This window comes from Anomalospiza imberbis, chromosome 5 (assembly GCF_031753505.1).
Source record: "Anomalospiza imberbis isolate Cuckoo-Finch-1a 21T00152 chromosome 5, ASM3175350v1, whole genome shotgun sequence".
Taxonomy (NCBI): Eukaryota; Metazoa; Chordata; class Aves; order Passeriformes; family Viduidae; genus Anomalospiza; species Anomalospiza imberbis.
The window spans coordinates 69,504,533-69,530,309 of NC_089685.1; the positions used below are offsets into that span (position 1 = coordinate 69,504,533).

Genomic DNA, 25,777 nt, shown 5'->3' on the forward strand with positions numbered 1-25,777 from the left:
TTTTCTGTGATAAATCAGTTCACCATCATTCTTTGGTACCAAGTAAATGGATCTGTCCTGTGAGAGCCGTTTTCTTCTAAACAAGAAATAAAGGCCTGCTAATCTGGTATCATTTGGAGCAGTGAGTGCAGCTGCAAGTGAAACAAATCTTGTGCAAGTACTGCTTTTACCAGTTCCAAGGACATTTTTTTTCTGATAGCTGCTCTTAATCTTTCCTGTAGGCTGGAAATGCTACTGTGCTACAGTATCAGCTCAGCTGCTGCAGCAGAGTCCCCAGAATGTCTAGGAAGAGGCCGACAAGGTGGAGCTGAACTACGAGTTCTTAAATTAAGAACACAAAACAAAACACAACCAACTTTTCATTGGAAGAGCTACAAGACTGTATTTGTCCTTAAAAATGTCTTTGATCAGAAACCCCAAGATCTGTCAAATCACAATAGAAAAACAAATGCTGTGAACAGTTTCAGCAGGAAGAGCTCAGTTGGCAGGAATGCTGAGCTCCGGATATTGAGCTCTTTGATCTTTCCACTTTACCTTTCAGGAGATGAAAGGAAATCTCTGCTCTTGTAGGCAGAGAGTATGGCACAAGCATGGGGGTACAAAAGACTATTTTACTGTAAGAAGTCCTAGATCAACCTAGACTAAAGGAAGACTGCCTCTTCCTCCATCTCAGCCTTGATTATATCTACCCTTGGAGAAGCAATCCAAAGCCATTAAGGGTGACAGGGTTTCCTGTCACTCCCTTGCCATGCTTTCTGACAACAGCCTGCTTTCTGTTCGAGCTTGTGCATCATCACCCCTGCACTCAGGTGCTTCTCTGCTTTTTCCCTCTATTCCCACTCTGACACTTCAAGATCCAAGCCCTCTGCCGGCGAAGTGCTGCACTGTGTCCCAGAACGACCCTTTCCAAATTCCTTCCCACGAAGTCATCCAGTGAAATACAGAGAGAGCCTGTTACAATGCCACTCCACCCCGAGTGCTCTCCCTTCTGCTGTCTCCAAGCTGTCTCCAGTAAAATTCCTACTTCCAGAATGGAAAATTTCATTTCAAACTTCCATAAAGTTGCAGTGAAATGAAAACAGAGGAAGCTAACAGAACCTGATGTACTATTTTGGAAACCCCGACCCTCAAAGGAGCTTCTTGCCAGAACACACTTGTCACAAAAATGTTATTTGCAAGTAAATCAACATTGCCCCAAACAGTTTTCTGTCACAGCTCAGACTAAGCAAAGAGCATCACCTCTTCTGTCTTTTTTAGATGCCTTAGGGCTTTTGTTTATCACATTAGAGATTCCCAAAAACACTCACAGAGCTGAAGCTTTTTGTATGTGCTTTTAAGTCCAGAATTTAAAGTGATTTATAATCAATTTATATTAGAAGAACCAGCATTAGAAGAGCATACTGCTTCAAGTTCAGACACTTATTCTTTCCTCCTCATATTGTAAGTTAACTCAATCTTGTCTGTTCAGCCTATTGTAAATTATTGTGTTGCATGCTAATTCTGGTCTCAACATTACTGGAAAGATTTTAAAATACGTAATTTTTTTTTTTCTAATAGCAACTAACCATTACATTGAGAAAGCAGATTTTTTTTTGTACTTTTCAATCAGTACGGCTCCTTAGACTCCTTTTGCTCAGAACCAGGAAACAAACCACCTATTTCACAAATACTTTGATATCAAATTGCCTTCATGTTACATTTTAACCTGGCTAAGTTCACTTTAAGGTTTGCCACACAGTTATGGAATCACAATTCTACATTTACCATTTAGATTGGTTATGCATTAACAGCCCTGGTGTCTCCCTTCTTCCACCTGTTCAGAGAGAACCCCCTTTCTGCCAGGCCTACATAACCTCCTCAGAGGGACCACTCACATCCCAGATCTACTCAGACATCTGAAAAACTCTCACAGGAATATGCAAGAGAGTCACCCAACATTAGCCACTGCTCTGGTAAAAGACTAAAGGAAGTGTACTTGTAATGTTGACTTACTTGCAAATAACATTTTTGTGACAAGTGTGTTCTGGCAAGAAGCTCCTTTGAGGGTCAGGGTTTCCAAAATAGTACATCAGGTTCTGTTAGCTTCCTCTGTTTTCATTTCACTGCAACTTTATGGAAGTTTGAAATGAAATTTTCCATTCTGGAAGTAGGAATTTTACTGGAGACAGCTTGGAGACAGCAGAAGGGAGAGCCCACATGCATTTTGTGAACAGTCTTGAGCAGCTCTCAGGTGGCAACAGCTTTAAAACCACTGCAAGTATTGTGAAAAGCACAAAGAGACAAACACACCTCAGAAACCAGAAGTTCAGGTATCAGCCTGTTTTTCTGTGCTCCCTGAACAAAGCATTAACTTTGATTGCTAGCTCAATGACACAGGATTTTCTTGGAAACCCATTTTTACTATATTTGCCAGTGGTATTTTGTACAAGCACAGAATTCCTTCCTGCATCATGTGCTCCCTGCTGGACAGAGCAAGTTTTCTACTGCTTATTAAAGCAATCCCACAGGATGCTGTGTAGGCTTCAAGTCTTCAGTGAAATTAATTTTCTACTAGCAAAAGTATACTTATCACCTCAGTAAGATAAAAACTGAATCAAACATGACTGTATTGCTTGTCAGAACCAAACCAGTTCTGTTTAAAGAGAACTACAAACAGACTCACTGGCCACAAGTTAAACCATGGGAACAGCAGGCAGCTCCCAGGGCACATGTAGGAAGTCAACATTAATGGATGATTCTGTGGGGCATGGCCATTTTCTTGCTTTTGTGTAATCTCTAGAGACAGCTGATATTATCCAGCTGCTCCAGCATTACCACCATTAGAGAATTACTGAAATAACCATCTCATTACACACAGTAATGAAACTGTATTTTATTGTAAGCAAAACAGCTTTTATATCACCAAGAAACCAGGATCTATACACTTTTCAAGAGCTACCCATGTAGAAATCACTTAGAAATCAACTTATACTTCCAATTAGAGGGGGAAAAAAAAGGTATGGAGTGTTACAAAGAAACAAAACCAACCCCAATCGTAACCAGAAAAAAAAAAGCAGACCTCATCATGCAACATCTGCCAATATCCTGGTCCTTCCAGACAGCCATAGCTAGCTCCAAATCACAGTATTCCAAAATAAAAGTGACTGCTTGCTCAAACTTGCTCAATGCTTTCTGCTTACCGATTCCAGACTTGCTCTTTGGCAAAGAAAATCTACTAGTCCACACAGTGTGCTCTTCAGAACCATTTCAGCATTTCCTTCTTCCAAAAAAGAAAACAGCACAGAGTCACAGAGTACATATACTGCAACTTTGTAGGGAAAAAAGAAGGGAAAAAATGGGAGTGTGGAGGGGTGTCTGATGCAGTGAAAAAGCTACACAGACAACTCATAGACAAAAGCAGAAGCATATCTGGGAAGCCTGAAGAAAGGCAGGGAACCATCTTCAGTATTCTGCATTGAAAGGGTAGCCCTTGTGAGTTTTGCACCTGGAGGAAATCAAAAACCAAAGATTATTTCACATCCCAGAGGCATTGTATGCATCTGTAACCACTTCAAAGAACGACCAAGGGAAGAGATCAACTGTATAAAAGTAAAGTCTGTTTCTCTTTTCCTTGGCGACATGCTGCATTTCCAAACAAAAAGATTTTGAGTGTCTTCTGCTGTTTGGGTGATGGGACTTAGAGGTGCTTTGTAGACAACTAAGTCAAGGTTTTGCTATTTGCCGACAGGAAAGTAGCAAAATCTGCAGCCTGCCAAAAAATTTCATATCTGGATCTACGCTTCCAAGCAGCAAATCCTCACGTTGTATTTTGAATGTTCATCTACCTTCCCAACAACTCCTGAAGAACACAAAGATTTTGTAATGTACTTAAGACAAAACACCACAAGCAAAGCTAATCAAGATTTTAAGTCTGCATCATGCTCATTCCTCCAATATGGACCAGAAAAATTACGAGTAAGAAGCCTCCTGATGCAATTCCAGCTACAAAGAGTTTCTTGGCAACTGAACTGAAAATGAAGCTTGCTCAATGCTCATCATGTTTTGGTTCATAAAATGAACATTTAAAAATCTTACTCTGGAAAGTTATTTTGAGGAAGACCCCTTTGAAAACTGAGTTTGCATATCCTGAATTTCAGTCAAGACTACCACCTGTAACTTCATTTACTGAACTATGTGATAACTTAATAGTTTAAAGAAAAGGAAGTGCCACTTACATCAACATTTCGCAGACTCTCCAGTTTCTATTAAAACTGAGAACAGTTGCCATCTCCTCTTTAGTCAATTCAAAGTCAAACACCTAACAGGAGAAAAAGCCAGAAATCACCTCTTTGAACAAATCAGTGTTTGTAAGAAAAAAAAAAAAAAAAATTAGGAAAAAAAAAAATCACAAAATTAAAGAACAAGACCACAGTGTAGGTGCTTGTTGGAAGTGACTGCTTCATGAAGGGAAAGGAAAAATCATGACCCTCTGGATTTCTGAGCCTCCCCTAGCTAGAGTGGGAGAGGGAGGTGAGCAGGGAGAGGCAGGAATTACAGAATCTCAAGTTGCAGTTACACATGCCAGTTGCTTTAAGAACTTTGGGGAGCACTGTGTAGCAGAATGCCTCCATCTCCCATTTGCAAAGAATACATCTTTCTGTGCCAAGCCAAAGGAGTAGCTGCAAGACCTCCTTATTCCACCTAAAGCCATCGAGTGTTTGGAAGCAAAATCCTAATACTGGGTCCAGTCTAGGCTCACTGAATCCAGAGCAGCAACATGGTTTAGGGACACTAGGACTATTTCCTTAAAAGTGCTTGCTCTACAGAAGTCTTTTGGGGTGTGCTACTGCACTCAGGCCCCAAATAAGCTGTCAAATGACTCAGTCACATGACAGAAAACAGGAAGAATCACAATGTGACTGCTCAGATTATCAGGATACAGCATTTCCCAAAGCTCTGGTCACTCCTGCTCTCCCACTGTAATCTTAAATTCAGCCCTCAGGAGACTGTAAGTAAACACACAGAGGAAAAGCCCAGTCCTCTTGATAGAAGAGCACCTGGGAAGGGTGAGAAAGGATCACTGCTTGCTGTGCAAGGAGAAGCCAAGCCTTCCCTGGACATGCCATGCACTCAGCTCACTCCTAATGACTCACCTGGAAGTTCTCCACAATGCGCTGCGGTGTGACGGATTTGGGGATCACAACCACGTTTCTCTGGATGTGGAACCGGATGAGAACCTGCAAGAGGCACATCTCTGCATCAGAGAGGGGATGGCTCTTGCTGCATGCAAGCAGAGCCTGTTTAGCAGTTGCTTACTGGAAATGGTACAGTTCAGCAGAATTAACCCACTCTTTGGAGCTGCTTTTCAAATTACAGCTGAATTCTAAACAGCACTTCCTGAAGTGCATGTAAAGGACTGGTGAAATCCCACAAGGCTTCCTTTCTCCTCTCCCCTGCAATTTAGTGACACTCAATTCCTTTCCTTCTCACCCAGATTTTGAGCAGGCTAATCAAATGTTCCCTGCTTTGCAACAGCACTTGAGATGGGAAGACAAACACAGCAACATCTGAAGATGGGTCAAGAAAATGTTTCTTGTGATGATCAGAGCACCCTTGCAAGCATGCATGGAAGGCCACAAAAGGAACAAACCTGCATTGCTACCTAACACCACAGGTGACAGGGAACAAAGAGCCAGCCTGTCCTCTACACTGTCATTACCTTGTGCTGCAGGAGGGGGTACTCTGGCACCTACTCACCTGTGCGGGGGTTTTGTTGTGCTTGGCTGCAATCTCCTTGATCTTGGGGTCATCCAGCAGGGAAGGATCATCGGGCTTAGCCCTACACAGAGGAAAGAAGATCAGTGGTAAGAAACCTCCATAGGTCCAACCTAGTAAAGATCTGTATCTGGACGAGAAATTAATGCTGCACATGTAGTCTCAGTGCTTCCAGAATAATCCACACCAGCTCCCTGGCAAAGCAATCTTACCATGGTCTGTCAGGAGAGCCAAGGGGGCTGTATGCTGTCACAGCAATCCCTTTGGATTGGCAGTACTTGATCAGCTTCTCCTGGGTAAGGTATGGATGACACTCCACCTGCCAACACAAAAAGTATACAGACTGACAGTGACTTAACTGCTTTAACATGTTCCAGGGATTAGTTTTTAATCAAAGGCTGATTTTTGTGCTAACTCAATAGTCTCTAAGCAATATTAATACAGTCTTTATTTTCTCTATGCCCCACCTCCTTACTACTATTTATGGTAGCTCTCCTTGCAGTGAAGGGTCCAAGGACTGTGACAACAAACTTTGCTGATCCAGATCATCTCCAGCATATGGGTGACCAGCTACACAATTGCTTCAATGGGCAGTAAAATGCACACCCAGGAGAGCTGTAAAATCACAGCAATAGAATTGCAGACCAGGGAAGTACAAAGTTCTTTTTTCACACCTAATTAAACATGCCATAATATTTTTTTACAGCTACCATATTAACTTCAAGGTCAGCATTCTTTCATTAGTCTTTCTTTGCTATGTGTCAATACTCACATTAATCACCTCTAGTTTGAAAATGTTGAGAGTGGTTGCCTGGTACAGATTTTAGACCTTCAGCCCACTGCCCATTACAGACCTTTTGCAAACACACATGCACTTAGCATGAACTTCCGTAAGAATAGCTGCATAATGGAATACAGGCTCCTTCCCAGTGGGTCTGTGTTCTGGCAGGCAAATGCACAGATAGGGAGTATGGAACAGGAACTGCTCATGTGTCAGGAGGCAGTGAATGAGCATGAATATTTGATTCTTTGCACAGAGGGACTTTCAGGATAGCTACACACCAGGGAATACTACTTTTCTTCCAGCAGGCAACAGCAAGAACCGTTTGGACTACACTGCCATTTGAGCCTCCTGCAGCTGCACTCTGAGGGCAATCCCTGGAAACTTGTGCTGCTGGCAGGTGGAGAAAGGGAGTGCAAAGCATGGAATCAGTTTACAGCCTCGAGCGCTTTATTTGTGGTTCTAGCTGCCTGCTGTTATCAGAGGCCTGCATGCCTCTTTCCCCTCTGAGACATGTTGGAATATTAAACAGAACAGAGCTCCATTTTTAGGACATATTAGACATATTTATTTTGCTTCAGCCGTTGCAGAAAGACAGCTATTTAAGAGTAATAGAGCATCTAGTTTTCCCAACTATTCAATAAGTCAAATTTATGCAACATAAGCAAGGCACAGTCATCCTCACCTCTCCACTGGCACTCAAAGTTGAAAAATTAAATTAAGTACTAGCATCATCGTTATGTAATTACTACCTTGCCAAATTAATGTCTCACTACAATTGAAACCAACACAACCTGGCTGCATTCAAATAAAGAATGGGAATGACAAGACAGTGGATTACATGTGAAATATCTGCACAGAGAAAGTGCTTTCAGGAAGCACTCTCACTATTAGCCCAACTGGTAAGTGTTAGTAACAGCAAGCTTTCAGGCTTGCAAGCATTTCTTCAGAAGCAGTAGTTTATGAAGGACAGGGACCAAAGACCCAATGCTTTGTGCTAGACTTGATTATAGTCAATCATTTAGAGCCCGAGGACATTGACAAGTGTGAGAGGTCCAAGATCAGTGACCCCTAGGCCAGAGATAAGGTCATTGATATGATAATAATGATATTAATGATATAAATTATAACAACATAATTGTCATATAGTGATCATGACAACGAGGTGTGGCAGATGTTGAAAGGTTACCTTAAAACTTACACTAAGTTTTCTGAAAGTGCTTTGGGGCAGCTAATGCTTAAGTTAACACAATAAATGACCCAGTTTTACTAATCAGTAATTGATTAGAGTCCTTCAAATGCCATAAGAGTCAAGGTCAACTCTAGGCAGACCCCACTGGAGACTATCCTGGGACTTGTCCTCTTCAGCAACCCGTGCCAGTCTATAATCATGTCAATCTGGCAGGACTGCCACTGCAGCAGGACCCATTCAGGCAGAAACAACAGGCAAACAAAAACCCAAAGGAACTCAAGGCTGCACACAAAGCCATGCACCTGGGAAGGAAAAGCCCCTGGCAATAGCACAGGCTGGAACCTGACTACCTGTAAAGCAGCCATGCTAGAAAGGACTTGGGGGGTGGTCATAACAGACTGAGCGGGACACGAGCCAGCAGTGAGCCCTGGCAGCAGAAACACAGCCAGTAAATTGTGAGAAGTGATCATTTGCCTCTACTCATCCTTGCCAGACCACCTTCATAATACTGTGTCCAGTCTTCCTCTTCCCAGCTCCCCTCAGTAGCAGAAATACTGACAGACTGCCATCAATTCAGCAGAGAAACTCCAGAATGGGTAAGGGCTGGAGAACTGCCATACTGGGAAAGGCTGAGAGAGCTGGGCTTGTTGTGCCTGGGGAAGGGAAGGCTTCAGGCCTCCTAGTAGCAGCTTTGCAGTACTTAAGAGGAGGTCATTCAAAGACAAGCCAAGCTCTTTAATGGTGCTCGGAGGAAGGCAACAGATGCAAGCTGAAAACAAGAGAGGTTGAGACTGGATGTAGGAGAACTCCCCCTCCCTGTCATACACTCCAGGGGGTCAGGGAGCAGAGCACACTGCCAAGGGAGGCTGTGCAGACTCCATCCTCTCAGGTTTTCGAGATGGATAAAGCCCTGGACAACCTGGTCTGATCTCAGGGCTGATGTTCCTCTGAGCAGATCATCTCCCAAGATCTCCTGCCATCTGAATTTTCCTAAGATTTCATTCAAGTGCTGTCTGTACAATTTCTACTCTATTGCCCACCCTGCAACTCCATCTCCTCCTTCGCCTCATTAACTCTTGAGTCCATAAAGCATGTTTCTGACCAATTCCCTCAGTCATCAGCAACAGGAACTGGCTTCTCCACAGAAGTGTCATGAAAAGGTCATCCAATTCTCTATATATACATACACCAAGACTTTACTGCAAGGAAGTTTTTAGAGCTCATAATAGTTCCCCCTCCTTTCCTCCTACAAAGAGGGATTCTGGAGCTGCTCACTGCCAGATTTCCAAGCAGTGGCACAGAGTTCATAAAAAAACAGCACCCTGGCATCACCTGGAGGGTGAGATTGAAGAATACATAGTCTGTGAAGTAGAATATGTCTACTCAAAGTAAGATCTTTGTAATTTTCTTAAAAAAAAAACCCAACAAATGACCTCACAAAAAAGAATACCACCAAACACTTGCCTCTGCCACTTTGCAGCTCACCTGATTATTTGCAGGTTTGTACTTCAGTCCTGGCTTGTTCAAGATTCTTTCAATCTGCTCATGGTTGAAGTTGGAGATTCCAATGGCCTTTACCAGGCCAGCATCCACCAGCTCTTCCATGGCCTGGCAGAAAGAAACACAAAGTCAGCATCTAATATACAAAGGCAGGGCCTGAACAGCACATGCTTCCTGACATGCCTTGCTTCCTTCATAAGAAACCTAAATGAAGTGTTTACCTTTTCAGAGCTCAGGCTTGGAAGAGAAAAATCCCAGAGCACTGGTGTATATGTGCCATGCTTCCCATACTCAAAGCACTCATTCTTGAGATTATGGAAATTCACAGCCAGTTAGAAGTGGAAAATGAGGAACTGATACATGACAATTTGCTATTGTACCAGTGAGTCTTTCCAAGTAATTCTAAGTACATGAGATTGTCTTCTGTTCTCAGCAGTCTTTGATGCTCCTATTACCTTCATCAGTCTAAACTTTCTCCTGCAGTGGCTGAACTTACCTCCCATGTCTGTAGAATATCTGTGTTGCTGGAGATAGCCATGCCTTTGTCATCTACAGGGAACAGGTCCTCTCCTGCCTGTCAGTGAGAGAAAAATTGCTTGAAACACACATTATTGGGAGGTTGGGTTAACACCAGCTGAAGACCATGATCCCATAAACTCTTATTACAGGACAAACTAATCCTTATGATACTAATTATCTACACATGTTTTAGACTTTAATACTCACTATCTCTAGTCTTCAGTCTTTTCTTTTGTGTTCTCATGGTACTGTGGTGGGGTTTTTTTGCCTACAGTCAAGCCATGAACATTGTGTCCCCTGACTCACCAAAATCCACATGGTGAAAAACTTAAGTCTCCGCTTGTAATACAGAAAGTAGAATTATAGCCAGTTTACAAAAATATACAGTTGTTACCTGCTCATAATGAAGTGTTTCAGTGAAATGCATAATAAGGACCCACTTAGGACTTGGAATATGTTCACCTTATACTGGACCAGATTTCCTGACAGATCTTTCATGGGGAACCTCATTGTTTAAGCTGCTGGCACAGGGAAGGTTAGAACACCCTGTGTCCCAGTTAGGACTATCTGCCAGGTATCAACTTCATTCAAAACCAGTTATTTTCTACTCATTCATTATTTATACCACAACACATTTTCACTTTGATAGTTCTGTCCATGGGAAACCAATTTTAAAAATACAGATGTTATGAAGAACAGTTCATCTTGGTAGCAAGAGGTAGAGAGAAAATTTTGATCAAGTTCTCACTGAAAGCCTAAGCTTGGACATATTCAAACTGAGACATCAGTTCCTTTGCATGCAGACAGCGGAAGAGTTAGGAACTAAAAAGTTTAACTCTAGAGCCTGTGGAATGCTAAAGCTCCTATAGCAAAGGTCACTTTAAGCTGGATTGTATTTAAGGATTCAGTGATTAAATTTAGAAATAAAAGACAATCTCTTATTCTGTAACATACAGAGGAAAGAACTTCGGTCAGACAGCAAAGTATAGCCCTCTTCCACAAAGAGAGAACAACACTAAGCATAGCTTTGGATTTGCAGAAGACAACACAAGCAATAATCAAAAGGAAAGAGATATAACTTCTGCTTCCAGCAGGGAAACCCATCCCTACGGTTTAAGGTCTGCCTCTTCAATGGCAGTACATGCCATGCAAGCAGGGATCTCAGAGGCAAAAATCAACAGCCTGGCTTCACATGGCCACAGTAAAGCTGAGCACCAGAGCAGTTCTGTTACACAACACACAGAGAATGATCTGTGCAACTGCAGCAACCACTGGGCTGTAAAGCCATATAGCTCCTCATAACTGCCACTCATAGACAAAGTCAAGGGCCCTGCTGTTACTGTACCTTGAAACCGAGAGGCCAGTGGATGAGGTACAGATCCAGGTAATCCAGTTTCAGGGCAGCAAGAGTCTTCTGGCAGGCTCCCTTCACCAGATGCTTCTCATGAAACGTGCACCACAGCTGGAGACAAAGAGCCAAAGCACATTGTGACCTCTTGGGTTAAAACTCTTGGAACTCTTCTGTATTGTTCAGCAGGGTGCCTGTCCCCTTGGGAAAGTGATGTGAAATCAGGTCATCCTACAGCTCTTCAAGTGGGGCTTGCTCTGTGAGCAGCACTGGCCTGTGACACTGGGCAATGTGTGCGGTGGCAGCACACGTGAGTGCACGGTGTCCTGGCAGATAGCAGAAGTAGTCTTGTTTCACTTTTTAAGACTTAAATTGAAAGTTTAACCCAAATTTGTGGTATGGACCCTGCATAATTCTCAATACAGGACGACCAAGTAGGAATCTCAGGAATGGCTTAAGTGATGTTCTGAACTGTTCCACACTACACAACAGAGCGGGCAAGTAAAGAAGTGGGCAGTTACTTTAACATAAAGAGGTATCCCCTGGTATATCCTGTATTACCAGACCCGTACCTTACTGACGATGAAGAGGTCCTCTCGTTTCACAACGCCTTCCTTGATTTTCTGCTGGATCCCTTCCCCAACCTCATTTTCATTCTGGTACACGTAGGCACAGTCGAAGTGGCGGTACCCGGCATCGATGGCAGCCGTCACCGCAGCTGTCACCTTCCCTGGCTGGGACTGAAAAAAGCGATGGCAAAAAAAAAAAAAAAAAGCTCTCATCGGCACAGTATTGAAGACCTTACTCACGGCAAGATAAAACTGAGAAAGCCACCACATCCAAAGCAAGCCCCAACTAAAATATAGCCAAATCCCGGCGGCGGCCCGGCCGGGTGTCGGCGGCGCCGGCAGCGCTCTCAGGGCCCGAGCCCCGCTCCTTCCGTCCCCCATCGCCCTCACGCCGCCAGCCCAAGGAGCGCGTCCCGGTACCTTCCACGTGCCCAGCCCCAGGATGGGCATCTTGGCCCCGGTGTTGAGCTGCACGTAGCTCGCCATGGCCGCGCCAGCAGCTCCGCCGCGGCTGCGGCCGAACCCCGCGCCTTTAATAGCGAGCGGGGCCGGGCCCGCCCCGCCCGCCCGGCGCGGCGCTGCCGGGGCGGCGCCGAGCCCGGGCCGCTGCCGGCGTGCGGAGCAGGCCGCGGCCGCGGCTCCGTGCCGGGGGAGCGGCCCGCGGGCCCCGCGCTGCGCTCTCCGCACACGGAGCCTCGTCCCCGGGTGGGGGTGACAGAGGGGACATGAGACACGGCTGCCTCCCGCGCCCCGAGAGTTGCTGGCGCGCTGAGCCCCGTGTCCCCGCCGCAGGGGTGGTGGCCATGGCTGCTGCCCCTTGCCCGAGTCTTGTGGCCCTGTGGGCTGCTGCAGCGACACGACAGCAGAAACCTCGGTGGTTTCTGAGAGCCAGGAGAAGCTGTTCCTCCGCCAAGTGGGACACATGTAACTTCCTCTGGGAGCTGTGGCTTAGGAGTAATTTTTACGATAGAGTGCATCTAAAAAAACCCCAGCTTTATTTTGAATTTTGGAGGAGATTTTTTGAAAGTGTTTCGAAAGTCTCAGAAGAGGAACAGTGACTTTTTAATGAGTGGCATAATGATCACGTTGTCCCTCTGTCTTTAGGGAGGTGCTGAGGACATGGCAGAATAAAATGCACGACTGTAATCACAGGCGGTAGCGGCCAGCAGTCTCCCATCACAAACTGGCTTTGGTGCTTTTGCAGACAGGCGTTCGCTGTTCTGCTGAACACGTCACAGCGCAATGGAAAAACCCAGACTTGCCTGGGAGGCTTTGCTGCTTATTCACATGGGAAGGGTTTCTTCAGGTGCGAGCGTTTGCTCTGGATGCCTCTCCCTGCTATCTGCAGTTTCATATTTTTTGCTCCATTTAGCTAAGGACAGCAAGGTAATTGGTTTTCCTCTTTAATGTTCCTCCTGTTTCGTGTCAGCACCATCAGGCGTCCCTGGTAGGGTGTGATGTGCTTTCACTTGGATCACAAAATCTTTGCACAACTTGGTGCTTATCTCTTGCCGCTTGGGTTGAATTTTCCCTCATGTCAGAGAGATGCCTCCATCCTGTCACAAGAGGCTTCAGGCAGAAGTTCTGTGTTTTGTTTTTGCTGTTAGCTCTTGCTAGTTGGAGCCTTTCCCCTCAGAGCTGTAAGGCCAGCCAGCTTTCCACTGTTGGCCTCTGCCGAAGGTCTGGTGGGGGCCTTGGGGGAAGATGAAGTACTGCACGAGTCACCCTGTGACAGCCAGCCTGCTAAATCTTGTGCCCTGTGTCCTTGATAGCATGGCCACGTCTTTACAGAGAGCGCTGACATTGAGGAACTGCGAGGAGGAGGAGGGTCTTGCTTTATTTTTTTTTTTTTCCTTGATCCACGTGCACTGGAGCAGGAGGAGTAATCTCGTGAGTTTTCAGTTTGTTTTGCTGACTTTGCATTTAGTAACGGTAATTTCACCACAAGTTGTGACTTTGATGACCAGTGGTGTTTGGAATCTGAGGACAGGACCCAAAATAAGGGAAGTGGGTATGTCCTTATGGACAGTGTTTACCAGAGAGACCCAGTGGCCCACTGAGAACACCTGAAGGCAAAGTAGGGAGGTGACAGTGTTGCGAGGTGTGATCATATCTACAACTAAGGGGAAGAGCTGCAGGGGTCTGCAGCTTCAGAGCTACCCACAGACACAGGGCACAGGGCACAGACACAGGCACGGCTCACACCAGGGTTTGGAGGTGAGGGCATGCAGGCTTCATGCTTGAATTGCGGGGAAGCACAGCAGGAATTTCTGCTTTGCTTGGAGGGGAGATTTATCTTGCTCAGTGGGGGGTTCCAGTTCAATCTCTGGATGCCAGGAGGCAGATCTCAGGGGCTTGGCCAGCTCTGACTGTAGAAGGCCTCTGTTTCACTCTGAGCCCAGGAGCATATCTTGGTGGATCTCCCATATTCTCAGAGGTGATGATGCTTTTTGTCTTCACGCTTTTGTCCCTTAATTGCACCTGCTGAAATAGCAAGCTCCGGGCACAGCCAAAGATGAGGAAGTAATCTTGCCAGCCCTCTGTGGTGATTATTGTGTGAGAAGGGCAGTTTTAGTGCAGGAGACAGCCTGGACAGGAGGAAACCATGAACTGCCCCAGGCTGGTCAGGACTGATTCTGGCTGGCTCTGAAACAGGTGCTGTACCTGGGATGACTGAGTTCTGGAAGATGGGAAGCACCTATGTGTCCCCTACAGTCCCCCTGGGCCCTGAGAAGGAGGGCAGCACCTCACTCCAAAGGGGGGTCCTGTGGGCTGGGCCACCCCTGCTGGGCAGGACGGTGGCAGCCCTGGGGACAGCAGACTGCCCACGCAGGAGCTCTAGGACACAGTAAGCAGGACTGAGTGGTGAAAGGAAGCATCAGGCACCCAGATCACCCTCTGAGCCACCCTTGGTTCTGGGTGGGGGACTGGGATGGCTTGGATGTAATCTGTGGTGACAAAGGCAGGGTGGAGAGGAGGACAGAGAGCGGATTGGTGTTTGGCTTAAACAGAGGCTGGGGAAGGGGGAGAAAGGCATTTACTCATTTCTTCTTCTGTGTTCTTTTTTCTCTCCTCAGTTACCCTGAGTCACAGCCCTGAAGTGGAGTAGTGAGAAGAGCTCTGGAAGGAGCAATTATCCTGGCCCTGGGAATACACAGTCCTGGAAGTAGAGCAGCCAGTGCATGTCCAGGGGGGATTACACACAGTGTGCAATGGCCTGAAGAGAGGAGGCACCTGGGCAGACCAGGTGCAGGGCTCTTGGCTGGGTAGGAAGATGACTTGGGAGAGAGAAACAGATGCTTTCTGAAAGCTGATGGCAAAGTGAAAACAAAGCCTCTTCAGGCAGACAGAGTTGCAAGGTTAGGTAGGCCTGTGGAGGTGGGAGTGCTGCTCCCCAGAATCTGAGTGCTCTCTTGATAGTCCTTTGCTCAGAATGAAACTGCAGAAATACTGAACACTTGCAGCAACTGTCCCTGCAGTGACTATGTCAGTGCTGGGAAACCGAAGCAAACGGGATACAAGTTTTTGCCGTGTAAGAGCAGAGTTCTGGGAAATTTGGGGTCTCTGCTACTAGCAGGCACTGTCCTTCCCAATGCAGCAAGGCTTTAGGAGCCACCAGTGAAGGGTTGTGGGGAGAAATCGTCTGATTCTGCTGATCCCACAGGTGAGACTCCCCCTTAGTTTCTCAGACTGCTGGGTTGTATTTACAGGAAAGGGGGAAGGGACCCTGAAATGTGGTGATCACTGATGCTGTTGCCTGAAAGCTGCAAGGTCTGAGCATGGTTACTAGTGGTACCACTTGATAAGCTCTTGGGATATCAAGGAGTAACTAACTTACACGCCTTGTTCTGGATGGTGCATGCCAGAAGATGGGCAGAGTAGTGGCATGACCAAGGATAGTGCTGGGAGTTCAGCTTGGAAAGCATTTTAGAAGTGGTTGGAAAATATGTTGACTGTTGCAGTGTTGACCCTGATAATTTTGTCTGTGGGAGAAGGGGTGGATTTGGGATATGTGTCTTATGTTTGCACTGGTGAGGTGTTAACTACACTGGTCTGCAGGGGTAAGGGGTGTAGTTTTTAATGAATATGCAGTAAGATGATGATTATGTTAAAGATGGAGTTTGAATAAGGCTGAAACAATTCTTAACATACCTTTCAATAAAGTGCAGGGTGGAATGCAAAGAACATAAACTGCAGATGGTATCAAGGGATGGCAGTGATAACCTGTGTGGAGACCACCTAAACAGATATAAACACCCTGTCCCATGCCAGCATTTAAGCTCACAGTACTGTGACTCAGGAATACTTCTGGAGACACAGGTGCACTTTTTGAAGGAGATGCATGCGGAAAGGACTTAATTCCAAGGGGACTGCAGCTGGTGGATGAGTTATGCTTGAACAAGGAAACCACTGAGGGAGGAACAAGGAAAACACTGGGTAACCCGTGTTGGAGTAGGTATTCTCTAAAAAGACAGTGCTCCAAACTTGTGCATCATAGTAACATTGTACCTTTATTGTCCAATAAAAATGAGTATTTGATCTCAGCAAAGTCTTGCCTCAGCCTGGGCATTACAGAAGGTTTTATGGGATGCTTCGTTTTAGGAAGCTGCAAAGCAAATGTTCTTGGATTATGTTTTCACAAATTGAAAGTGGAAATTTTGGAAAGAAGTCCATGAGGTGCTCGTTTTCTTCAGCAAAGGTTTTGATCTTTTGCCTTGAAACCCAGTGTGCAACTTCATGATTGTGTTTGGCCACCTGCCCAGGTGTTGGGAGCGGAAAGGTGACACAGCCCCAAAAGCAAATACCTCCTGATGTCACCTGGGGCTGTGGGGCCAAGGGCAGTGGCAGATGGGTGGCTGGGCTGAAGAGGGAGGTGGATGGAGCTAGAGGGGCATTGGAGAATTTGGCCCCGAGGCTGACAGGGCCAGAGGGGATGCTGGCACTTCGGGGGCTGAGCTCCAGCAGCCAGACCCCCGGGCTGTGTGACATCAGGGATGTCCCTGCACTGGCAGGGAGGGGAACGTAGGTGGCTGAGGGATGGCCGCCCTCTGCTGCCCGCAGGGAAAGGGGAATGTGTCCTGTTCCAGGGAAAATCCACACACTCAGGAGGAAACCTGGCTGAAAATAGTGCTGACCATGCACCTGTGTATTTTCTGCTTATGGAGTTGGTTGGTGTTTTTTTTTTTTGTTTTTGTTTTTGTTTTTTTTTCCCCCTAAGGAAAAGTTTTTTCCTAAGTAGGAAAAACTCCTTTCTCAGTTACTTCTGGAGTGATAAAACTGCTGGCCTTTAGTTCACATTTCTCAGATTTTTTTCTCCCATAACTGCCACCATCTATCCTCAGCCTGTTGTGTTGAAGCAAGAGAAATTAAAAATGGGAATGTGTAGTTCAAAGTCTCTCGCTCGCTAAATGTGGATTACTCAATTCACATTTTGACAGAAAATTATTACAGCCCCCATTTTATTATTTTGGAGCAACTTTACTGTTTCTTTCAGAAAGAATAAACAAAAGATGATCACTGAATACATATGCTGTGACTTCACTGGCTGCAGGAGGAGAAATGCAATAAGAAATTCAGATCGACAGGAAGAATATCAGACCAAGCTCTGAAGGAGGGCAGGATATGAGCATCTTCAGTATTCTGCATTGAATGGGTAGTCCTTGTGAGTTTTGCCCCTGCAGGGAATAGAAGACTTTGTTTTAGTCATAATTTTCCTTTCCAGTTTTGCTTAAAGAAGCCACTAATGTGGGATCTGAACTCTGTAATTGAAGCATGGGTTCAGTCCAGATTTGTTTTCCTCTATAGTATGTCTTTTTTTTTTTTACACTTGGAACATCCCAATTACTTCATCATTCAGGCTTCTTGGCATTCTAGGCTGTATTTAGATGTAAAACCTCTGTGCATATAGTATTCTTAACTTATGGGTTTGGAGAAAAATACTGAATGCTACCACTTACATGCTCATTGTATAGACTCTCCAGTTTCTGTTAAAGCTGAAAATAGTTGCCATCTCCTCTTTAGTCAATTTGAACTCAAACACCTGAAAAGAGAAACAGCTGGGAATCACCTCTTTGAACAAACCAGAGGCTGTAAGCAAAATCCACAAAATTAAAGAGGAAGTCTGCAAGGGAGGGTAGCTGGTTAGAAGACATGACTGCTTCATGAAAAAGGCATCTCTCTGTATCACCAAGAATGCATTGGCAGAAAGAATAGAAAAATTCATCCAAAGTTGCAATTACACATGCCAGCTGTTGCAGGACACTTGGCAGGCTCTTGCATCTGCCACTTGTGAGAGATGCATCTTTCTGTCCTATTCCAAAGACACAACTAGAAGATTTCCACATTTCACTTAGTCTATCTAGGCTTTTTGAAATCCCAATGACCAGCTGCAGTCAAAGACCACTGAATTAAAAATAGAGCAGCGTGGTTTGTGAACACCACAACTGTTTTCTTAACGCTGCTTGCTCTACATAAGCCTTTTGTGGTGTGCTGCTGCACTCCAGTGCCAGGGAAAAAACATGTGGCAATTCATCTTCAATCTGCAGAATACAAGACACCATGTAAAGTGACTGCTAGAATTACCAGCATACTAAAAAAAGGCTTGGTTCATTCCTGCTCTCCAACTGTAACCTTAAGTTTAGCCCTTAATAGAGTGTGTAAACAGACAAAAAGCCTGGTGTTCTTGCCTGAGCAGGGAAGAATGATAAAGGATCGTCTCCCTAGCTGTGCAGGGAGAAGCCAAACCATCCCTGAGGGACAGCTCCCAGCTCACTCCTGATCCCTCACCTTGAAGTTCTCTGCAATACGCTGTGGGGTGACAGATTTGGGAATCACAATCACGTTTCTCTGTATCTGGAAGCGAAGGAGAACCTGCAAGGACAGACAACTGGATCATTCCTCTTGCTCTGGAGGAAGCAGAGCCTGTTCCAACAGCTGTTATCCCTGTCCCCAGTCATTCCTGTCCCTGCAGCCCTGGTTGCCCTGCCTGAAAAGCAGAGAGGGAAGTGGTGGAGCCTCACATGAAAGGCCTCCTTTCCCATTCAGTTTTGGGCCAGTCAAGCCATCCTGCTCTCTCAGGCTTCTATCAAGATTTCATTCTCTGCAAGAGGACTTGAGATGAAGACCAAAACATTCCAGCATGAACACAGGTCAAGAAAATGTTTCATGTTGACAGTCAGAGCACACTTGAGAGTGTGCATTGCAGGCCACACAGAAAACAGACCCTGCACTGCTGCTTCTCACCACAGGTGACAGGGAACAAAGAGCCAGCCTGACCTCTACATTGTCATTAGCTGTCCTGTGTTACAGGAAGGGGTACCCACAGTCTGGCATCCATGTACCTGGGCTGTGGATTTGTTGTGTTTGGCTGCAATTTCCTTGATCTTGGGGTCATCCAGAAGGGAAGGATCCTCTGGCTTAGCCCTACACAGTGGAGAGATAACACCAGAAGTCTGTTTTGAGATCAATGGCTAATAGTTCACTTACTGTCTCAGTGCTCCACGCATTATCCATGCCAGCTCCCTCACAAATTGCAAAGCAATCTTACCATGGTCTGTCAGGAGAGCCAAGGGGGCTGTATGCCGTCACAGCAATCCCTTTGGATTGGCAGTAGTTCACCAGCTTCTCCTGGGTAAGGTATGGATTGCATTCAATCTGCCAGCAGAAGAGTGGAGAGATAGAATCCAGCTGTAACTCACTGCAGGGATTATCTCCTCGTGCACTTAAAGGCTGCTGTTTGTCCTCATGGGCCAGTCTTTGCAAGGTATTATCATCCATAGTGTTCTACTGTGAGATTTCTTGTACCTCTGGGTCTTTGCTCTGGGGAAGGAGCACTTCATAAGGCTCACTTCTGGGTTCTTTGGCATGTTCTGAGGTCCTTCTCAGATTTCTAAGCAGTAGCTTAGGAGATATTGAAAACCCCAGTGCCTCGTATATTCAGCAATAATGTGGAGTGGGATGAGAGAAACATGCTGCATCTGCTCTGTTCTCCCCCCCAGTCTAGACATAAAAGGTCCCTTTCTCTGGAATTGGTGCCCCCTTTTCCTAACCTATAGCACATGAGAAAGATGCTTTTTTTTTTTTTTCCTTTTGGCATCTCTTGTTTTGGTAACTACATGCAGAGGAAGGACTGGCAGGCTCTGGAGACTGGGGGAACTCAGTACTCTCAGTGTATATGCAAGAAGTACTGAATTCAGAACTGTAAGAGATGTCTGAGTCTGTCCAAGACCCCTTGAAGGGATAAACTTCTGCAGCACCTGCATACAAAGAGGCAGTGGCTGCTGTCTGCAGACAAAGACAAGGTGATTTTTTTATATACATATATATGTGTATAAAACCACTTTATTTTTTATTTTACATAAATCAGGGTAGATACCAGGAAGTCACTAGTGTGTCAGTAAATGCTGCTTCTGTGTAGAAGTTAAAACTGACCTCCCTTTCCAACTGGGTGACTAAATTGTGGATTCCTGCATGAGAAAAAACACATGTTGCATGAACAATTATCTTAACAGCTTGATGCCATTACTAATAACAGAACAAGTATTTTAAGAAGTTCTTGTTGTAATTTGTGTACCACAACTACATTCCCTATCAGAACACAGATCTACAGCATCTTTATGTGTACTCAGAAGTAATCACAGGGCGTAATTCTGCCGTGTCTGCTTTGTTCTCGCTTTTTCCACCTCCTCATGCAACTGTAATTGCATCTTCATAATCCCACAAAACCTGCAGTCACTTTGCAGCTCACCTGGACATTTGCAGGCTTGTGCTTCAGTCCTGGCTTGTTCAAGATTCTTTCAATCTGCTCATGGTTGAAGTTGGAGACACCAATGGCTTTTACCAGGCCAGCATCCACCAGCTCCTCCATGGCCTGGCACAAAGAGGAGCACAGTCAGCACCAGTGTACGAGACAGGCCCTGAAGGAATTATTCCTTGTGTGGCTTCATTTCCTTTCATGGGCGAGGAAAGACAACTGTTTGGAGCTGCAAAGATTGTCTCTTGGGGGAGAGTGACCTCTGGTGTATTTGTGCCATGCCTTCCATCTCACCCAAACCCAAGGGCTCCTTTCTTGACATGGCAGAAGTTCACTCTCAGATAAATTCACATGGCAAATAAGGAAAATCAGTGATGTGCTCTTGAGCCAGCACCAGAGGGCTCTAGTGCAGGCTGTGGGTATGATCACAACCTAATTTATTTCAGCAGAGTGTACTTGAGCAATTCAAGAATAGTGGTGAGGACAGTTCTGTTATAGTCAAGCAGTCTGGCTTGCAGCTTCACTAAAGATTATGAACTTGATTGAGCATGTTTGTTTTGAAGAGGCTACATTGTATATGGTGCAATAAATGCATAAGAACCTTGTGACTGCTGAAGGCAATGAAAGCATGGAAAAGACTGCCAAGTAATAGAAAACATGATTTCCCACCCTGGCTGAACTTACCTCCCACGTATCTAGAAAATCTGTGTTGCTGGGTATAGCCATGCTTTTGTCATCTGCAGGAAACAGCTCTTCTCCTGCCTGTCAGTTTAAAAAAAAAATTAAACACTCTTTTTATTGGCCAATTAATACCAAGACAACTGAAGACCGTGATGGCTTGGTACTAGTTCTGGTAGTACAGAAAATATTAATATTTGTCTACATTGGTCCTGGCAATTTTACCAGCAATCATTCCTAGTAGGAATGATGCAGAATCATTCCTACTAGGAATGTCAGGTGTATCTCCTAGACCAAGCAAAGTGGTGACTCACTAAAACACTTGACTTGTTTATTGTGATACAAACAAGCTTCCTGTAGTCCTCTACTAATCCTTTAGGACAGAACTGGGGTAGGTTTTTTTGAAGGATCTGTTAAGGTCCCAGGAACATTTAAGTCAGGTGTAAGCCAAGCCACATCTACTGAGGAAGGTATTATGTTATAGTAAAAAAAGGCAGCACTGACAGGGAAGAAATGATGATGTCTGGCTCCAGATCAGAAGGCTGCAGAGTAGCTTTATTAAAACTATACTATATTACATTAATATGCTATTTAAAGAGAGACTATCCTATTCTACATAGTTACTTCTTAATTACCTAGCTATCAACTCACTAACAACTCGTGACTGCCTGCTGAGAGTCCAACACAGCTGGATCCCATTGGTCATTGAACCCAAACAACCTTTACTAGAATCCAATCCAGCCATCACTTCAGGTAAACAATCTCCATACCGAATTCCACATGGGGAAAACAAAGGAGCAGAGATAAAGATTGTTTTATCTTCTTCTCTCTGTGCTTCTCCTGAGAGACAGAATTATGTCTCTCTGTCCAGAGAATGTGAATGCCACATTATGTAAACACACAGGTGTCCTGTGAGGGGAGCCTCAGCTTAAGTTGGTGGCAAATCAGAACACCCCAGATGAACAAACTCAGAAATAGAACCCCACATCTCCACATTGCTCCACATCCAGTGCGCAGCTGTCAGAGTATTATGCCATGACACTTTTACTCAAGCTCTTTGTTCATATACAACTAACCATGACAGCTTTGCAAGTGTGACAGTTGACAAGCTCAAAAGCAACAGATAGGATGGAGGTCTTAACCTATCTGCAGCAGAAAGAAAAAGCCAAGACTAGACACAGACCGAGACATCAGATCCTTTGAAGTACATGAAGGATGAGATGTATTTCATGTACTTCTGACATGGATGTCAGAAAATCTCACCTTTTGAAATCCAAGGCCTGTGGAACAACTTTAAGGCTCCTAGAGCAAAGGCCAGCTCAATCTGTACTGTATTAAGGACTCAGTGATTAAAGAAAGAAATGGAAGACAGAAACATTCTCTTGTTCTGTGATTCTGTAACACGCAGAAGAATTTCTGTCAGGCAGCAAAGCACATCCTTCCTTCCCTCAAAGCAGGAAAGGATGATTTAGCCTAAAGTAAAGCAGCATGAGTCAATCTTGCAGCTGGGAGTGCTGACCTTGTTGCTGGGTCTGCCTCTCCGTTATCAGGAGGGCAGAGGACGCTGTGCAGGCGGAGCTCTCGGACAGAGATCAGGGGCACAGCAGAGCAGTGCTGGCACAGCAGGCACGGGCTCTTTCTGGAGCAGCAAGTGCTCCTGGCACTGCTGAGGAGCTCTCCCAGGAGAGAAAACCAAGGGCCCTGCTGCTACTGTACCTTGAACCCCAGAGGCCAGTGCATGAGGTACAGATCCAGGTAATCCAATTTCAGGTCAGCAAGAGTCTTCTGGCAGGCTCCCTTCACCAGAGGCTTCTCATGAAAAGTGGACCACAGCTAGAGGAAAAAAAAACAAGGTAGATTGTGACCTCCTGGGTTAAAGTTTTTTCCTGAAGAAGGAAAAAAAAGCCAGCACACTTTCTGGGACCATTTCTGCTTAACACCTATTTTGAACAGTACCATGAAAATGGAGAATGTGGAACACATCTTAAATAATACTCTACAAAATACAGTGACAAAAAAAAAAAAAGATTGAACAAGTATGGGCCTGAACTATTCTCCTAATTACTCCACACTATAGCACACAGCCTTTCCCCACTACTCTGAATTTTCCTCTATGCATATGTTGTCACAAAGCTTCCCCCTGGATCCTAGGTCACCTTACCTTGCTGACAACGAAGAGGTCCTCTCTTTTCACAACGCCTTCCTTGATTTTCTGCTGGATCCCTTCCCCAATCTCACTCTCATTCTGGTACACGTAGGCACAGTCGAAGTGGCGGTACCCGGCATCGATGGCAGCCGTCACCGCAGCTTTTACTTGCCCAGCTTCAGACTGGAAAAGGAAGGTTAAGATCCCAAATCAAAGCATACAGGCCATTTCTTAGTTACCTAGCAACTAAAGAAACACATACAGCGGGGTTTTAAGTAGAGTTTTTCCATGCCATGTTCTTAAAGCTCTCTTAAAAATGCAGGCTGCTGGGTTTCAAGCCAGCCTCCAGCCCTTTATCCATAAGCCCAGTCCCAAGCAGGCTCAGCCAACAGCCAGGTAGAGCAGAGCCCCCTGCACTGCCCGAGATGGACCAGGGGGAACCAAGTTTGGTGCCAGGGAGCTCTGCAGCACTGCTCTTGCTCAAAACTCATCGCTTCCCAGTGCTGTGTCTAAGAAGAGAAACAGTCAAATGGCCCAGCTGGGAGAATTTTAGTTCTATGGTGAGGGCAATGGTCTACACCTTAGTCATCCACTGTGCAATAGCCCAGCTTGTCCTGGGGTACATCCCACCCATCCTGTAATTGGAACTTCATGTCAGCTGCTGCCTTCAGAGACAGAGGAGTGCAATTCTGTGTTTCTTTACCCTGCAAGGGCATGTAAGAGCTGTGCACAAGGAAATGTTGGCATATCTAGTTCACACAAATCCAGCAATGTTTGTCTCTAGGCTTTGTATAGATCAGTGGTTTTGTAGTCATCGTAACAACAGTGAAAACGTCTTTGTCAGAACTTGCTCGAAACGCATGAATGGTCTTCTAAAGCCATACCTTGTTACTGGATGATTCCCGGGGACCTCGCCCAGATTACACAGCACGGAAGCAGCACGGAAATGCTCCAGTGCAGTGGCACGGGAAGGGGCAGGGAGAGGGGCCCAGGGAGCCGCGGGAGCCTGGTCGGGATAGCAGGGGATGGGTGGGATCCGCGCATCCCTGGCGGGTACGGCAGGGACGGAGCCGCCGCCTCTCCCCGGCTGGGGACACGCCAGCGTCGCCTCTCCCCCGCGGCAAGGGGGGCACGGCAGGGACGGAGGGCACGACAGGGACAGCGGCTTCAAAAGCAGCGCCGGGGCTGTGCCTGCGGAAACCACCGGAGGGACAGGGCATCCCCGGCAGCATCCCGGGCGGGATGGCGGGGACGGAGGCGGGGACGCGTCACCGAGCCGAGCTGTCCCCGCTCCCTGCCCACCCCCGAGCGCTCCGGACCCCTCCGGAGGAGATGGCACCGGGCGCGCACTCCGCCCCTCTGCCCCCGTTACCTTCCACGTGCCCAGCCCCAGGAGCGGCATGCTGGCCCCGGTGCAGAGCTGCACGCAGGTGGCCATGGCTCCAGCCGGGAATGCCGCCCGCTGGTGCCGCCCGCCGGGCCCTGGAACGGCGGCAGCGCCGTGCCCGCCCCGTCCCGGGCCCCGCCCGCCCGGGACAGCCACGGCCCCGCAGCCCGGGGGAACGGTTTTCCTACCACACCCACCACAAATAAGTGACCAATAAAATGGGAAGTGTACACGGTGCACTCGAAGCAAGATCAAGTTTACCACTTGGTGGCACTTTGTACTCACTGGTTGTGTGGAAGGAGTTCTGTGTTTTCTACGTGACAGATGTCCCTCAGGGCCCAAGAACAGAACTATGCGCTGCTGTACATCAGCAATTGAGAATCTCATTCAAACATTTCAACAAAAGTAGCTCTGAGTTAACCAGGCACAGGTTAGGACACAGTTTAGAAAGACTGCAAATCTGTTTTTTGCTGAAGAAAAAGTGGAGGCACTAAACAAGCTATGTCATTCTGAGAAAGAAGACCTTAAATTTTAACATTTTATGACATTATTTGTTGTTCTGCAATCTAGAAGCTGCATAGTTTAAAGTGGTTTTGAGCAAAAGATCCTCCAAATCCACATAGATAAATTATTTGTGTCCACCAAGACCTATATTAAAACACTATCCTAGTAATGCTATAAGAAAACAATTGGATTCAGAATGTTAGCAGAATCTACCTGGAATTACATCTCCAAACCTTAAAAGTGAGCAAAACCAGTTTGGGATGTGAAGGTGAGTTTCTCATACATGCTGAAGTGAAAAGTAACGTGTTGACACAGAGCTAACAAGGGTGTGTACATGCTGTCCATTGCTCATATTTGCAATGTATTTCCTGCTAAACAGAAGGAAGAAAAAGTGGAAATGTTGGTTCTTTCAAGATTATTTTTGTCCTCTGTATATATTTCTACTAGAAAAACGGTGTAAAGCGGTAAGTGAAATTAGAATTAGGAAATATTTTCTTGTAATTTTGGTGACTTATCAATTCAATAACCAGAATGTTCTTGAACAAAATTTCTCACCCAAAATATTCAGCTACTTCTTATTTTTGTATATATAACTTGAAAAACCAAATAAAAAGGAAAACCTCAGGTTACATGTTCATCACTTTTCA

At 45.7% G+C, this 25,777-nt stretch overlaps 2 protein-coding genes and 2 long non-coding RNA genes across 5 annotated transcripts; 1 reads left to right on the forward strand and 3 right to left on the reverse strand.

Annotated features, from left to right (window-relative positions):
• Window positions 1-2,857: 2,857 nt before the first annotated feature.
• Window positions 2,858-12,240, reverse strand: LOC137474859 (aldo-keto reductase family 1 member B1-like). Its single transcript, XM_068191856.1, has 10 exons — window positions 12,084-12,240; window positions 11,667-11,834; window positions 11,092-11,208; window positions 9,724-9,801; window positions 9,213-9,335; window positions 5,967-6,073; window positions 5,737-5,818; window positions 5,133-5,216; window positions 4,215-4,297; window positions 2,858-3,484 (listed from the first exon to the last, which is right to left on the reverse strand). Exons 1-10 carry the CDS (start codon window positions 12,147-12,149, stop codon window positions 3,442-3,444), a joined length of 951 nt encoding a protein of 316 aa, XP_068047957.1. The 5' UTR covers window positions 12,150-12,240; the 3' UTR covers window positions 2,858-3,441.
• A 452-nt stretch (window positions 12,241-12,692) lies between these two features.
• On the reverse strand, window positions 12,693-14,858 carry LOC137474858 (uncharacterized). Its single transcript, XR_010999532.1, has 2 exons — window positions 14,755-14,858; window positions 12,693-13,062 (listed from the first exon to the last, which is right to left on the reverse strand). It is a non-coding gene; the product is annotated as an uncharacterized lncRNA (long non-coding RNA).
• LOC137474857 (uncharacterized) lies at window positions 12,916-15,118 on the forward strand. Its single transcript, XR_010999531.1, has 2 exons — window positions 12,916-13,049; window positions 14,741-15,118. It is a non-coding gene; the product is annotated as an uncharacterized lncRNA (long non-coding RNA).
• Window positions 15,119-16,904: 1,786 nt separating this feature from the next.
• On the reverse strand, window positions 16,905-24,730 carry LOC137474860 (aldo-keto reductase family 1 member B1-like). 2 transcript variants are annotated; one of them, XM_068191858.1, is made up of 10 exons: window positions 24,612-24,730; window positions 23,255-23,422; window positions 22,810-22,926; window positions 21,100-21,177; window positions 20,410-20,532; window positions 19,210-19,316; window positions 19,004-19,085; window positions 18,450-18,533; window positions 17,621-17,703; window positions 16,905-17,338 (listed from the first exon to the last, which is right to left on the reverse strand). In XM_068191858.1, the coding sequence occupies exons 1-10, from the start codon at window positions 24,675-24,677 to the stop codon at window positions 17,296-17,298; spliced, it is 951 nt and encodes a 316-aa protein (XP_068047959.1). In that variant the 5' UTR covers window positions 24,678-24,730; the 3' UTR covers window positions 16,905-17,295. The 2 variants fall into 2 exon arrangements, with proteins under 2 accessions (XP_068047959.1, XP_068047960.1); XM_068191859.1 differs by lacking the exons at window positions 22,810-22,926; window positions 23,255-23,422; window positions 24,612-24,730 and adding an exon at window positions 22,357-22,417.
• Window positions 24,731-25,777: the final 1,047 nt, after the last annotated feature.

Coding starts and splice junctions, on each gene's coding strand:
- LOC137474859 (XM_068191856.1), bottom strand. CDS start 12,149: ATGGCGAGCTACGTGCAGCTCAACACCGGGGCCAAGATGCCCATCCTG. Junction 11,835..12,083: donor TGGGGCTGGGCACGTGGAAG/GTACCGGGACGC, acceptor CGCTTTTTTCAG/TCCCAGCCAGGGAAGGTGAC. Junction 5,217..5,736: donor ACAACAAAACCCCCGCACAG/GTGAGTAGGTGC, acceptor TGCCTCTTGCAG/GTTCTCATCCGGTTCCACAT.
- LOC137474860 (XM_068191858.1), bottom strand. CDS start 24,677: ATGGCCACCTGCGTGCAGCTCTGCACCGGGGCCAGCATGCCGCTCCTG. Junction 21,178..22,809: donor ACTGGCCTCTGGGGTTCAAG/GTACAGTAGCAG, acceptor TTAAACTGACAG/GCAGGAGAAGAGCTGTTTCC. Junction 19,317..20,409: donor ACAAGCCTGCAAATGTCCAG/GTGAGCTGCAAA, acceptor TTCTGCTGGCAG/ATTGAATGCAATCCATACCT.